Source organism: Trichechus manatus, unplaced genomic scaffold (genome assembly GCF_000243295.1).
Source record: "Trichechus manatus latirostris isolate Lorelei unplaced genomic scaffold, TriManLat1.0 scaffold00003, whole genome shotgun sequence".
NCBI lineage: Eukaryota > Metazoa > Chordata > Mammalia > Sirenia > Trichechidae > Trichechus > Trichechus manatus.
In genome coordinates, this window is record NW_004443939.1 from 13,462,059 (window position 1) to 13,478,715 (window position 16,657).

Consider the following 16,657-nt stretch of genomic DNA (forward strand, 5'->3'; position numbering starts at 1 on the left):
TGAGACATTTTTAAGTGAACGTATTACAAAGCAGCAGGTTGCATGACAGTTTCTCAGTGAAAGGGTTCAAAAAAAAGGTGAGGTGCTATTGCTTTATGAATTTTCAAAGGAAGGAATAATTTAACTGCTCAGAATTACATGTCCAGTGACTGCTTTTTAATTAAAAAAAAAAAAAAATAGAGCAGCGTTAGTAACTTTGTTTTCTCTTTGGTATGTAGGTAAAGGATGTGTTGTGTCTGGATGCTTAAGGTGATTCCAGGGGAGGGGTTGGAAGATGTATGACATCTTTCAGGAACTTTAAATCAATACGCAATGTTGTTGTCATTTAAAACCGCAACTAATGTTTTATACAACCTATAACTTCAAGTTTATCTTTTTGTGAAAACATAGAAGGGGATGACATTGACGATGAAGTGGATACAGCAATTGCTGAATGACAGTTTGCCCAAACTAGTGCAGTTAAAATATGCTGATGCCCCTGCATGGCCAGGAAGACTTCTGCTGATGCACACAAGCACCAAGTATCCAGCTGCCGGCAACACGTGCCCATCCCTTTAGGCCTCCATAGCTTTGCTTTTGCTTTCTGATTCCTGAACTAAAGCAAAACATAGATTGCCAGGCTTCCTTGTTTTTTTTCCCTCCCCCTGCACGTTAATGGCATGCCTTGCCTCCACCCGACCCCATAGTGAGATTAATGACCTGCTCTGTTAACTCATACTGTGTCCTTCTCTCTCCCTCTCCTTAACCTTTCCCATCCCGCTTCAACTCCTGGCCATACAGAGAATGAACAGCCTTCCCTCGTTTGGTTTGACAGAGGAAAGTTTTATTTGACTTTTGAAGGTAAGTAGTACATAGCATACCAGATTCTAATTGATACTCCCCTCATCCTTTTTCCCCCATTTGCATTTCAAAATCCCAGTTTTCTTCAAAAGACCCGGTGTCACTTTTCTATATAAAAATGCTATGGCTACTTAGAAAATACTAAATATTAAAGAAAATATTTGTGAATTTGGTTTGTCTGTGATTTCCAATTTTTCATATTGAAAAAAATGAAAGCTAATCTGTAGTTAATATAAATAACTGTAGTTAATTGAAAAAAAAAAAAACAATCAAAACACCTTTTCTGACCAAGGAACTTAACTCTGTCAACCAGGGCTCTGTCCTAACTTTTCTGCAAATGTAATGCCACAAATAGAAGGACATTTTTTGGTTGGTATTGGTATTTAACTTTGTTTTGGATAATTAATCTTTCAGGTACGACATGCATTATTGTCAAATGTAAATACATATATATGTTCTTATGGCAAGGAATGCGGCATAGGAGAACACAAAAATGGGAAAAATTAAAAAGGAGTATTTTAGTAAGTTCCATCTGCACTTTCTGAAATTGCAATTGGGATGACTGCAGTAAAATGGACATCTATTGCCAGACTTGCCATTTTAGAAGATTAAAGAAAATATGCATAAATACAGGCAGTCCCTGGATAATGAACGAGATCCGTTCCTAACTGTGTCTTTAAGTTGAATTTGTAGGGAAGTTAGAACAAGTGCATATGGTTCTTATTTAGCTTTGCTTTAGTGCAAGAAAAGGCTCGAAGCCTTTTCAAGGTTTTAAAAGCTGCACGTGCAGCGAGTAAAGGTGCTTGTGACAAAGAATTTGTTGTGAGTAGGGGTTGGTTCAGTCATTTCAAAGTGAGGGCAAATTTACATGACGTTAAAGGGCAAGTACAGTTGCCGCTTGTCTGTAAGTTGGACATTCGTAACCCGGGGACTGCCTGTACGATGTTAAATATCTAACCTCAATGTTTGATTGTTATATTCAGTATTTAGGAGTAACATTCTTCTGACTCATATTTCCATTCTAAATCATCTTAACTCACCGGACGTTTGATGAAGTACCCATTTAAAATAATGATGGGAAAAAATTATGTAATGTAATTAATGGGCCATCTTATAAAGATTTGTGATTTAGGGCTCTACTTTTTAAGATTCTGAGTTATTCCTGGGATCGAAAATTGGACAAAAATAAATTACACCCCAGAATTGAATCTAGATATTGAACTTGTATTTTATTATAACGAAAAGAATTTTCCTAAATTGCGTGTGCATCTTAACACAATATAAAAAAATCAGAATGACTGATAAATATTTTCAAGTAGTTTGTATGGTTGTAGTTTTTTGTTGTTGTTTTGGTTTTTTGCTTGTTTGTTTTTTTCTATTAACAGTGAGTTGGTTTACAAGATCATTCTAGAAATGGAACTTATCTTGGAGTGACTTAGATAGCAGCAAGAAAGATGGTCTGATTTAAAACTTTCCAAATAACCTCCTGTCTTGGCCTGGCTTGGGTAGAAGGGCAGATGGGTTGGTAGTTTTCAGGAAAGGAAGTGTATTTTCTACATAATGTTGAAGCCTTCATTACCCCAGGACATTAATTTTGTTATAACCAAAATGCAAATTCTGCAAACTTGTGACCTTCTAAGCTTTCTCTGTGAATCAGATAGAATTAAAAAGCGCCCAAGTGTCTTTTTACAGATCAGCATATCTCAAAAGGGGATTCTACGGTTGAGTAGGACAGAATCTTGAAGTACAGCAAACAGTTATGTAGATAAAGGCCCATTCTCTGGTTTCAGCCTGGCCACAGCAGAAGCTGTAGTTTACCCTGTTTTAGTCAGGAAATTAAACAATGTACTATGTCAACCCTCAAGTAATTACCTGGGACACCCAAAGGCAACTCTGGCAGTTTTTTGTTTTGTTATTTATTTTGGCTTTGGCATGTTTGTTTTCTTGTGTTTTAGTATGGGTTTCTTTTCACAGAAACAGCTGGACTTTTTTGAAGATACCAATCTAAAGTCACTTTTGGCTCTTGGCTTGTTTGTTTTTAAATGTATATTATCAGTCAAGTATAAGTGTTTTTAAAATGTGTGTAATAACATGTCATGTAAACCAATTTTTTTTTTCACTGTAGGAAAATAAGGTATTTGTTAGTAAGTCTCTGGTAAAGGATTCCCCGGGTGGTGCAAACAGTTAACACACTTGGCTGTTCACCAAAAGGTTAACGGTTCGAGTCCATCCAGAGGTTCCTTGGACGACAGGCATAGGTATCTACTTCAGAAAAATCAGCCATTGAAAACGCTAGGGGGTTAAAAAAAGAAAATCCTAGGGAGCACAGTTCTACTCTGGCACACATGGGGTCGCCATGAGTCAGAGTCGACTTGACAGCAACTGTTTTTTTAGATCAGTAGCATTGCCTTTCGTATTAGTAAGATCCAGATTCCTCTAATCATCTCAATACAGGCTAAGAGAAGTCCAGCCAAAAAAAAAATACAAAAAACAAAGTTTTAATAGAAATTAACCGGAAGCTCGAGTGTTGTGCTGTCTTCATTTTGACTTTGACTCCAGTTTTGAAAGCGTGGATGAGGCGTCTTGAGGGGCTGTGGAAGCAGTTACATCGCGAGTGTATTGTATGTCCCTGCTTATCTCACTAACAACATGTGTATGTAGATGAAAATACATTAAAATGAAGTTCAAGGGCAGCCCTAGGAAAAACTAAAAATGAAAGCATGCCACCTAAGCAAGGCTTGCTATGTGTTAACAATGGAGGTTTGTCTTCAGAGTTTATGTGCATCACCTCAGGTATTATTAAGTAGTGCAGACTAGAAGAACTTTTTATTTTCTTCTGTCATGATAACATGACACAGAAGTAGTGACATTTTAAATTAACTTGGGAATACTCCCCCCTCCCCAAATTTTTAGATTCCAAAAAAAAGACTGTCATTCACATATTTTGTTGAATAGCATTTCTAACATATTCTTCTAGGGCTCTTTCGTTTTATCCACCTTTACTATTATTAATATTAGTTATTTTTATCTTCAATTATTCATTCAGGGAAAGTAGAAAAGGAAGAAAGATTCTCATGTCAAAATATTTACCTGTTATAAATAACTTTTAAATTGTTATTTATTAATTTATGTATTATGTTTTTATAGTGCTCAAAACTTCAGCCTGTCTTACCCATCACTTTGTTCTCATAATAGTTTAGACATTGTAGTCACTCATTAATGTATGAGCCACTGACCAGCCAACCAAGTGAATAATGAACATTTGGCTTATGAGTTTATTTGGAGATAACACAAGGTATTTCAAACTTCCAAATGTGATTTAACAAGAGAGAGAGTAATGTGTTAGTCAGTGGTCCTAACTCTCAAGAATTCCATAGGTTTTCTTACATGAGTGTTTTAGCTTCACCGATACTCTTAAACTCTTTCGTTAACCGTTGATATAACGGTACACCAGCCACTTTTTAATGCCTCTGGACCTCATAGGTAGTATTATTTTGGTTCTAATGCATTTAGCATCAAGATGGGTCCCTTTTGAAATGTGTGAAGCTCAGCAGAGTGGAGTTGGAGCCTCACTGTAGGCTGAGCAGTCTGTTAGGTGATACTTCCTGGATGTATTAGTTTCGTAAATTTTTGTAAACTTTTGCCTTATTTTCCCTTACTTCTATGAGGTAAGGCTTGAAAGCATAAGTATGGCTTTCCCGTGTGATAGTTAGGGAGCCCTGATGGGTTTATTTTGATTTTTCTGTGTCATATTTGGAAAACTGGAGGTTCCCCATGTAACCTAATGGGAAGGCGCCTGCAAGAAGTTCTCTATTTAGTTCTTATCTGTATATTGTCATACCACAGATCAGTGGCACCAAAGTGCCATAGCCTCGTTGATGGATTGTATTACCGGATCACATTTCTCAAAATCCACATTACCAACCAAAAATTTAAACACACTTAGTTAGTAAGCATTCCAATACTGAAAACACATGCCATCAAAAATATTTAAAAATAAAAATTTGGTAACTAAAGGGTTTTAACTGATTTATTTTAAATTGGGTTAAAAGAAAAATAAAAGTGAACAATGGTAATAACTTTTTTAAGTGATCCAAGAATATATCCTATTGACATAAATCAAGTATTCTTCTGAGGTAGGAGAAAGGAAAAAGATGTTTCCATGACAACTGTAAATGTGACTGTTAGATATTTGAACACTTTCTAGAGTGTTTTAACATCAAGATGTTTCCAGAAATGTGCTGTCCCTCTCCTTGGTTAGCTTACTTAAATACACAGTTATCTTGTACATGGCAGTGAAAAAGAGCCATAGCCACAGTTTTTCTTGAGTGTCCTTGTGTATGAATATCATCTATACTGTTGGTTCATCAACCTCTTACACGTTCTCATATAGAGACTGCTCTGTGCTCCTCTTTGCTGCTCTTCCTCTTAATATGCCTTCTGACATGTCATGTCCTTAGCAACACCTTTCTCTATATTCTCAGTCTCTCTGCTGAACTTGCCCGCTCATTTTCTTAACTGAAGCCCAGCTCTCTCCAGGGACCATCACTCTCCAGGGAAAGTTCTTCCATCTTCTGTGGTCCATATGTCATGAGACTAGGAAGCAGTATTTTAATTCCCCCAGCTCCCTATTGCCACTTCCAAAACCTCCCCTGTTGTGAAGAGCAGCTATCTGGTAATTCTACCTCCTACTGCCATCAACTACTGACCTGCAGAGCATCCCTCTGTGCTTATCTATAGGCTTAGAGACATTCCACTTCTGATTGTGCTGCTTAATTGTGCAGTTATTGTCCCTGAGTCTGTGTCATCATTTTTTAAATCAAGAGTATAATATACACTTTTAAAGTGGCCTCTAGCTCAGGACTGTATCTCTTAAGACTCACTGTGTATTTTCCTCCTCTTCTAGCGTCACCTGTCCAAATTACACAGTTGTTTCTGGACATGTCCCTCATTCAAAAACAAATTAACACAATCCAATAGCTTTATATATATATATATATATATATATATATATAGACATATATATATATATATAAATGTTGGACAACCTTTGCTTTTCTCACAAGTGAAGCTTTATATGCACCAGAAGAGGAGATGAATGCTGAGTCATATTTACCCAGGTGCAAAAGCAGATTATAAAACAGTATTTCTCTATCTGACTGTAGTTACCGAATGGAGAACTAGCAAGCACGGCACAAAGCCCTAAGCTCTGAAAAGAACAGTTGCTATATGTAGAATTTTTTGAGACCTGAAACATAAGTTAGATAGTTCCCTAGAGCAGGGAAAGAAAACTAGAATCAGTGATTGATAGAATGTTCTTTGTTGGTAGGTGCCATCAAGTCGGTTCTGACTCATAGCAACCCTATGTACAACAGAACAAAACACTGCCTGGTCCTGCGCCATCCTCACAATAGTTGCTATGTTTGAGCTTGTTGTTGCAGCCACTGTGTCAATCCATCTCATTTAGGGTATTCCTCTTTTTTGCTGACCCTCTACTTTACCAAGTATGATGTCCTTCTCCAGGGACTAGTCCTTCCTGATAACATGTCCAAAGTATGTGTGATGAAGTCTCACCAGCCTTCTAAGGAGCATTCTGGCTATATTTGTTCCAAGACAGATTTTTTCGTTCTTCTGGCAATCCACAGTGTATTCAGTATTCTTCACCAACACCATAATTCAAAGGCATCACTTCTTCTTCAGTCTTTCTTATTCATTGTCCAGCTTTCACATATGTATGAGGTGATTGAAAATACCATGGCTTGGGTCAGATGCACCTTAGTCCTCAAGTGACATCTAGATAGTTCCCTAGAGCAGGGAAAGAAAACTAGGATCAATGACTGACAGAAAAGAAAATTTAAAGAATATTCACTCATTTATTCCTTCATTCCATGATTCATGAACATTTGTTGAGCTCTTCTAGCTCTAAACCCCAAGGTAGGAACTATGCAGGTAAAATCATATGACTTCTGCTGTCTGGGAATTCACAACAAATAGAAGAGACAGACACTTCCTGTAAAATGCATACTGGGTTAAATGCCATAATAGAATTGTAAAAAATGTGCTGGGAAAGTATGAACGGTAGATAGATTTTAACTGGGAAGAATCTAGAATAACTTCTTGTAGGAAAATGGACCTGGCTGGTTAACATTAAAGGACAGAGAGGACTTCAGACAGCTAAGAGTGTTCCAGTGAGAAGGAATAACTTGAGCAAAGTCATTAGGATAAGTAACATCTAGTTGTATTCAGGGATGGTAAACACTGGGAGAGGTGAGGAATATTTTAAGAGCTGATCCTGAAATGTTAAGTGGAGATCATATTCTAAAGGGCTTTAAATGCTGAGTGAAGGAATTTGAATCTCCTTCCCTATGCAATGTGGAATTAAGAATTTTTATTTCCTTTGATAAAGGAAGTAGTATGAGCATCTTTGATTTTTAAGATTAGAGGCAAGGAGAAATTTGAGGATTTACTGAAACAGTTCAAGTGAAGTAATAAGGGACTGACTTAGTCCTGCTGCCTGAGAGATTTTAAAAAACACCGATGAGGTAGAAATATCCTGAGACACAGAGAGAAGGGAGAAGCGAGTCCCCAGGAGTGGGAGATTTGGTTAGGAAGATAATGAGTTTCATTTGAGACCTTTCATATTTGAGGTGCTTACACAGCTTCCATGTATGCAGTTAATGGACTGTGTAAATTTCAGAGGAATCTTACTGGGGTTAAGGGCTGAATCCGTGGAGGTGAAGATTTAACTTTGGAGAATACCTATATCTGGGAGCCATATCGAAAAAAGAGCTCATTGTAACTCAAAATTTTCCCTGTTGTATTAGGGACACAAATATTAGTGATCAACTTTGAATGCTTGATATTTTAATGGTTATGGTTGTATGGAATATATTAATTGCCTAAATCTTTTGCTAATCTGTTGTCTACTAGCTATTCACACCTGAGGGAATGCCCAACTGGCTTACCAGTTGCACTCCCAGTATGATAGTTAACCTGAGTGCCAGCTAGGAAAATTGCAGACATCATGTCTAGAAGAAAAGTACCAACTTCTGGTTAGCTATTATTGCAAACACAAGCTAACATAGAGAAGATGTACTGCCACTTTTCACTCAGTGCTGCTTTTGTGTTCTGTCTCTCTCTCTCTGTCTCTGCCTCTCGTATTTGTGTGTGTGTGTGTGTGTGTGTGTGTGTGTGTTCCTGTCTTTCTCTTTGATCCTGAAATCTTTGTTCTTTTTCTCATTTTTCTTCCTTCTGACACACAGACATCAACAATCAAAATTGAACATAATATGAGACTGAAGGAATTTTTAATATTGTTTTGTCCATCAAATAAAAACATAATGACATATAAACATTAGACATGTTGAGTAATACATTTTCAGTTTTTTTGCTTATGAATAGAAAGAAAATTGATTTTTTATATGGTGCTTTATTTTTCTTTTTCCATGTAGTAGGAGTTCTAGAGAAAATTTTTAAAGTTCCCTACCTACCCCTGCAGTAAACTTTCAGACATGTGTCATGTTCAGAAGAAGGCTCATTTCAATTAGTTGTCCTGTTATGATATTAAAGAGTTTTACTTGAAATATTGCTCATGCTACCATATGCATATGCTCATAGTTAATATTCTTTAGCAGTAGTCAGGACTGTCTTTATATGTTTATATGTATGCAAAATTGATTATGATGAATATACAGCAAAATGCTAAGATTGTCCATGTTTACTAATTGTGCAATAGTAGAATTGTTTTGATAGGGAAAACAATGAACAAACTTATAAAATAAGTCCTTGATAATATTGCCATAGGGACAGATAATATTATTACTGTATTCATTCAATCAGCGAGTATTTACTGAGTTCCTACTACGTGCATAGGAAACGCTGGTCCCTAGTGGTTAAGAGCTATGCTGCTAACCAACGGGTCAGCCGTTCAAATCCACCAGGTGCTCCTTGGAAACCCTATGGGGCAGTTCTGCTCTGTCCTATAGGGTAGCTATGAGTCAGAATCGACTCAACGGCAGCGGGTTTGGTGGTGGATTCTTTTTTTTAACTATGTGCATGGTACTATGATAGATTCTGAGGTTACAGTAGTGAACAAGAAAGCCATGTCCCTGCCATGCTGAAGCATAAAAGCAAGATATTAACAAGTAAGGAGAATAATGTGTAAAGAATGTTATAACTAAGGAAATAGGATGCTTTGGAGGTACCTAGCAAGGGACCTAACCTGGCCTAGAAGTTAGGGAGAGCTTCCAGAGACAGCCTACATAAGAGTTTTGCTTGGAGTAAATATGAAATTGTTGCTGTTAGAGTTCTAATATAAAATCTTAAATAGTATGTAAGCATTAACCTAAAAGTATAGTTGGCATTATCCTAGATTATAGAATTCCCAATTAGTGTATATCAATTTATTCTCTAATGATATAGAGACATGAAATAGAGTGTGTGTGTGTGTGTGTGTGTGCGCGCGCGTATGTGTGTGTATGTGTGTGTGTAATTAGCCTTCTTGGTGAAGTATGCGCTCAGCCCTTAAAATGTGTGACTTTAAGCAAATTACTGAACCTCTCGAAGTCTTAGTTTTCTCCTCTGTAAATTAGAATAATAATAATAGCACCTCTTTCATAGGGTTGTGGTCAAGATTAAATAATCAAGCACTGAGAACTGTGCATGCAAAGTGCTCGGTAAATATTAGCTATTAGTACTATTGTCCAACTCCGCACATCCCTTGCTTGCAACATGGCTGTGTTTAATTTGGTTGTTGCCTGTTTTGAAGAAGTTTGAGTTGTAGCATTCTAGTGTTCTTCCATATAAAACATTTGACAACTTGACTTCCTGTGAGTTGCTCCATGGCCTGCCTCCTTGTCAGCAGGGACAACAAGCATTCTTTTCTGTGCTGCTGGTGGAGGAAGAGAACGATTTGGAAGCGTAATACCCCTCCCTGCTGTACAAGCCCTGCCTCCACCACAGCCTATCATTAAAGCTGACTTGTTAAGGCTAATGATCTGCCTGGTGATACACTCCTCTGGGTTCTGTGTTAATGCTGATGGGAGACGTGGAAGAAAATCTCTTTTATTGAAGATATGCAAATCATGGGATTTCAGCAGATTTGACAAGTAATTTCAAACTTATTGATCAAAGAACGGAAAAGGTGGGAATCCCCACATGAAACTGACTCACCTTTGGATGGTTGTGTGCCTTTAACATGCAATAGCTGGCTGATTACCTTTATAAATGTAACTTTTAGTATGTTCCTTTGTGAAAATGATGTGGGGGCAGTGTCTTACCTCCTCTAACTTCACAAGGGGGAAGGAGAGCCAAGATCAGCAGCCCAAGGCTGATTCCTGTGAGGTGGAGGTCAGACACACCTCCTCTCTCTGCCATCTTTATGAACTCTGACACCAACCGTCCCTCCGACAGCACTCCCTACTGGGTTCGATAATTCATTGTAATGGCCACACACAACTCAGAGACCATACTCACAATTATGGGGTTTATTAGGGAAGTAACAGTTACAATTCAGGCTCAGGAACAGTCAGGAAACAGTTCTTCCATCAGGATAGCCTCTTCCCCGCCATGCTCAAAGGCACACCTCTTCCTGGCCCTCAGTCACTGCCCAAAAGCACTCAGCTTTCTCTTTCCATGGGCCGGGAAGTCCACCACACCGTCCCCAGCTGCCAGGTCTCTCCTGCTGGTCTCTCCTTCCTTGGTAGTGGTGGACTGTTCTCTTTCCTTCCTCTGGGGTGGCTCATTTCAAGCCCAGCGGAATGGCAAACTGACCAATCCCTTTGTTGGGTCACAATTACCCTATCATACAATCCTGCCCAGTCACCTGGATGGGAGTTACAAGACCATGGCTACAAAGGCCACACACAGAAGTAATCAGTCACGCTGCAGCCTTCTGAAAAGAGATGTCCATAGATTTTGGTTGCCCACCCCACTGTACTTCTTTTATGAATTTCTGTCTACCCCAGTTAGAGAGGAGAGCTGCCAAAAATAAATGAAGAAGATCTACTAGTGATTCAATGAGATGATGTCAAGACTCAGGAGAATCTCCCATTTCTAATCCACTTTGTCTGAAATGAATACATTTAATCAAGACCACATATAGATTTTCTACAGTTGCTTATGAAAGGCCTTTGTAAACTATAAAGTACTATACAAATGTAATCATTTCTTAAAGTAACAAACTTAATGACTTTAATACATGGTAGACGTGTGCTAAGAACTTTATAGTAATTGCTTCATTTGTTAAATCAAAGATTGATTTGGGAGTTTTAAAATAAGTCATTGCCCTTCTTATTTTGCAACACATGTGTGGTAGTAATTTCTGCTACAGCATAGACTTTCCGCAGACAGGAGTTTTCATGGACTTTTTCCTCTCCTCTGTTGGCTCTGCTGTACTAAGCCAGTAGCTTCTTTCTCTTCTGGCACACCTGAGCTCAGGCAGTGTGTACTATTTACAATTGTGTGTGGCACACCTTAGCTCAGGAGTGTGTACTATTCACAATTGTGGGTGGCACACTTTAGCTCAGGAGTGTCTACTATTTACAGTTGTGTGTCTTAGTCTTAGATTCAGAGAAATCATAGGATGGCTTCTCCTAAGATCTGATTTAGAAGCTCTAAGTGTGCCTCCGGGAAAATACAAGAAGTTGTTCTGGAGAAGTTTGACAAGGGAGCAGCGGTAATATTAGTCTTTCAAGGATGTTTTGGTGCCTTTCGAGAATTGCAGTCATCATTGTAGTGGGTGAGGCCAGGAAGAGGAAGAACAAGTTCTTTAATGTTGGTTACTTCTTTCTTTAGATGTTGCCTTCTTTGAACTTGCTTACAGCCCGTACCCCATGAAACTGGCAGTTCAAATAGTAGGCATTCAGGCAGTCTGACCATAGCCTTCTTTATGCTTCTGCATTCCTAAATATCGGCCACCTAGGGGAACCGCTTTCAGGGGTGTACAAATTACTGACGTTTTCTTTTTAGCTGTAAGAACAGGAACTATTCAAGAAATAAGTAAAGGAGAAACACAGAAACTTCAGTGTTAGTTAAAATCCAAATATAATTCTCAATTCCTATTTGTAATAAGTTATTGCTACAATATAAAAGAAATGCATGCTTATTATAGAACACTTGGAAACAGAGAAAAGTATATAGAAAATGAAATAATCCACAATCCAATAACCATAGATAACCACTATTACCATTGATGTTTTTCAGTTCTAAATGTTTTCATGTGTATGTGTGTGTATGCGTGTAATTTGCTATCATACAGTGTATAATTGCACACTTTCTTATTTAACACATAATAATTTCCCCATGCCATTAAAAATGATTTTAAAATAGCTCATAATTTGCTTTATTCTGATCACAGTATAGATTTAACACATTACTTTTAAAAATTCAAACAATATAGGGAATTATAATTAAGAGTAAATATCACCCCAAAATCACACTATTTTGAGATTATTAGAGATAACATTATTAATGTTTTGGTGAAAATTCTAGAAGAAAACTCTCTCTGTATATATCTGTAAACACATACACACACATACACAGAAATATGTATCATGCATTTACTTGATTCCCAAGAAGCCATCCGTTGAGATATGCTCCATTGACTTCATAATGACTTTTCTGGTACAAAATAAACTTGCTTAAATGTAGAAAATCCTTTTATTCTCTAACCAACAAAAACAGAAGAACACAAACCATGTCTAAATCCCTTCTGACCCTCGGCAGTTATGTTTACTATCACAGTGACCTGATGCTTTTTATACCCCGTGTTTGTAACTTTAACCTCTTTATTCTCTTTCGCATTGATAGTTTAATTTTGAGACATATCAAAAATTCCAGAATTTTACCTGCATTAGTTATCCTAAGTTTATTTATATGTTGCCACAAGGTAAAAAACTTTCTTGAAAGGCAACTGGACAATTTTGACAGATAAAGTTTTAGCACCTAAGTTATATATTCTTTCATGATGCATAAGTCAGTCATAACCTTCTTGTCCCATCTTTTAAATTTCTGTGGTTTAGATTCTAAAGAATGTGGTAGTTTCTCCTGCCTGCAGTTGCATAGCCTGGTATGTGACAGTTAATTTTCTGTGTATAAATAACTTTTCATTTTATTATTACATCAGAATGGAATCATAAAAAAGAAAAAAAAATTAAGGGGAAATCAACAGTGCAAATGTAAGTTAAAATTAAATCACATGAGGACCTATCAGTCAAGTAACTCAACTGAGGAGACTGTGAGGTGAGCTGATAACTTGTACTCATAGTTACATTCCCACAAGAGCAAGCAAAGACAACCATGGCACATGCTCTGTTAGCAGACAGATGCCAGGTTTCTTTTCATATTGAATACAAGATGCATCACAATTTTACAAATGTTAAAATGTCTTTACGGGTATGTTTCTTATAATCTAAAAAACATGTTGGATACAATTTTATGAAAATAGAATATACAATGTGCCCTATAACTTTCACTCAACAGTAGCCATTTACATTTACCATAGTGTGTATATGTGTATATACGTGTGTGTGTCACACAGGGCTTTGAGCCTGTCTGTTCCAGTTCGAACCCTTGCTGAGAATTTGCATTTCTGATAAGTTCCCAGACGATGCTAATGCTACTGGTTAGGGACCAATTCTGAGAACCACTAGTTGAGCAGTGGTTCTCAAAATTTATTATGCGTAAGAATCACATGGAGATCTTGTTAAAATTAGATTCTGATTCAGTATATCTGGGGTAGAAATGCAAATTCTCAACAGGGGTTGAAACCAGAATGAACCAGTTTGAAGCCCTAGTATCACATATCCTTTATTAATGGATAAAGATTTTCTCCCTTTTATATTTTTTCTGTCCTGTAAAATGCTGCAATAAGCATCCTTGAATATGTCTTTATGTATTTATCTTAATGTGCCCTAAAGATAAATTCCTAGAAATGGAATGGCTGTGTTGAAGGGCATGGGCATTTTAAATATTACTACTATATTAGTTTTCTTCCGGAGCCGTGGTGGTGCAGTGTTTAAGCTCTCGATTGCTAACAGAAAGGTTGGAGGTTTGAACCCACCAACGGCTCTGTGGGGAAAGATGTGGCAGTCTGCTTCTGTAAAGATTTACAGCCTTGGAAGCCTTATATATAGGGCAGTTCTACTCTGTCCTATAGGATGACTATGAGCTGCAGTCAACTAGATGGCAACAGCTTGGATATTAGTTTCCTTGGGCTGCTGTAATAAAGTACCACACTGAGTGGCTTAAAACAAGAGAAATAAATTATTTCACAGTTCTGGAGGCTAGAAGTCCAAATTCAAGGTGTGAGCAGGGCCACACTCTCTCTGAAGGCTCTAGGAGAAGATCCTTCCTTATCTCTTCTGGCTTCTGGTAGCCCCAGGTGTTCCTTGGTTTGTAGCAACATAACTCCAATCTCTGCCTCTGTCTTCATGTGGTTGTCTTCTGTCTGCGTCTTTCCAGCTTTGTGTCTCTCTCCTCTTACAAGAACATCAGTCTTATTGGATTGGGCCCCACCATACTACAGTATGACCTCATGATAGCTAATTATATCTGCAAAGACCGTATTTCCAAATAAGATCACATTCACAGGTAATAGAGGTTAGGACTTCAACATATCTTTTGGGAGGACACAGTTCAACCCTTAACAGCTACACATAGCCAAACATCCCTCCAAAATGTTCATCACAGCATTATGATGATCAGTTTTTCCATGCCCTCAGCAATGCTGTGTTATGTCACTATTTTTCACATTTTCCGTTCTAATGGGTAAAAGTGATATGTAATTGTTTTTAGCTGCATTTCTTTAATTACTTGAAAACTTTTAATATCTGTATAGTACTCCATTCTGTCACTGATTATGATTTATTTAAACACTTCAATTATTAGGCATTTAAATTGCTTCAAGTTTTCCCATATGCAGTGAACTTATTTGCACATGATTCTTCTCAGAATACATCAAATTGGAATTATGGGCTAAAATTATGAAATTTTTAGAGGTTCATGGTACATGCTGCCAAACAACTTTCTAGAAAGGGTATACTAATTTTGGCTCCCACCAACATTATATGAAAGTGCCTATTTCATTCTATTCTCACAAGCATGGAATGTTATTTTTTTCAGATCTTTTCTAATATAAAAAGGTAAAAAATGCTTTCTTACCATTGCATTTTTTAATTACTAGAGAGGCTGAACATTTTGCATACTTTTTAAGCCTTTTATGGTTCTTCAGTGACTTTTTTTGTCCCGTTTTAAAAGTCTTAAGTTTCCCATTTCCTTGAGAAAGACTCTAAGGAGCTAATCATGTGTTGGTGTTGTCAGCCCCAAGGCCATAACTTCAAGTAGCCACCATTTTTCTGGAAATACACACCAGACTCTTCACAAAAGAATATATTCCACCTGTCCAACATTCTTGGATGTCTTTTCTAGAATCTCTAATACCCCTCAGCCTTAACTGACTTCTCCCTTCTTCTCTTGGTGCTTACTGTTCTTCTACCATGGTATCTGGCCTTGCTCCTGGTTGTTTTGAAGTCGGACCCAGGCTCTCTTCGGTTTCTAACTTGAATTCCCTAACTATATTCTCATCTTCCCTGCCTGGGCTCAGGGACTCCCTAAACTGCTCATTGGAGAACATGCCTCCTGGCTTGACCAAGTTCTAAAGCCTCCCTTTGCTATACTCTGTTCCTTTATGGCACATTGGTTAAGTGTTTGGCTGCTAACCAAAAGGTCGGCAATTCGAATCCACCAGCGGCTCCTTGGAAACCCTATGGGGCAGTTCTGCTCTGTCCTACGGGGCCACTATGAGTTGGAATCGACTTGATGGCAACGGGTTTGGTTTTTTGGTTATGTTTACTACATTACTAGATTTTTTTTTATGATATTACTAGATTTACTATATTTAGTAAATATAATAAATTTAATTTACTATGTTACTAGATTTTTTCCAAGAAACTTGATTAGACCACAGGTAATTATGGTACAAGTAATTATATTAGCCACTCAGTGTAAGTTTGAAGAAAGAAACAAGTATCCTTCAGCATAACAAGTGCCTTCAAGTTGTTTTCCAAGAGAGCTGATGAGTTGTACTGGGACATTCACTGAGATGAGATATGCTGGGATATAGTTGTACTGGTCCCTTTTAAACCTATAGATCAGTACTTCTAAACCGTTTGTATTATTCCTCCTCCCCTCACTCAGGGAGTCCTTTTAGACATTTTTTTCCCCAACCCCCTGTTATAGATTGAATTGTATCCCAAAAAAATACATGTAGTAAATCTTAACCCCTATACTTGTTGATGTGATCCCATTTGGGAATGGGGTTTTCTTTGTTATGTTAATGAGGCCATATCAGTGTAGAGTATGTTTTAAACCAACCAATTTTGAGACAGAAAAGAACAGATCAGGCACAGAAGAAAGCAGACACAGGGAGAAGACCAGTACTATCTGAAGACAATTGAGGCAGAGCACTCTACAAGCCCAGGAACTCCAAGGATGGCCAGCTAGAGAAGCTAAGGAAAGGATTTTCCCCCAGAACCAACAGAGAGAAACTTCCTTTAAAGCCAGTGCCCTGAATTCAGTCTTCTAGTCTCCTAAACTGTGAGAAAATAAATTTCTGTCTGTTAAAGCCACTCACTTGTAGTATTTCAGTTATAGCAGCACTAGATAACTAAGACACCTCCCATGAAATTTTAATATCACAGAAGTACTGTAAATCTTTTTTATGTACTATGTATATCTGTGTTCTTTATACATAAAAAGAGTAAGATTTTTTTTTTTTTTTTTTTGCCTCCCATGAAATTTTAATATCACAGAAGTACTG

At 37.5% G+C, this 16,657-nt stretch overlaps 1 protein-coding gene across 5 annotated transcripts in view; it reads left to right on the forward strand.

Annotated features, from left to right (window-relative positions):
- The window catches only part of SGIP1 (SH3GL interacting endocytic adaptor 1), a 266,382-nt gene that overhangs the window by 207,124 nt on the left and 42,601 nt on the right, over nt 1-16,657 (forward strand). For 4 of the 5 annotated variants that reach the window (XM_012555361.1, XM_004369029.3, XM_012555353.2 and 1 more), the window contains one exon: nt 781-840. The exons of the other annotated variant lie outside the window; for it this stretch is intronic. In XM_012555361.1, coding sequence (XP_012410815.1) covers nt 781-840 — 60 coding nt within the window. The remainder of the gene's footprint in view (nt 1-780; nt 841-16,657) is intronic. 5 annotated transcript variants of the gene reach the window in all.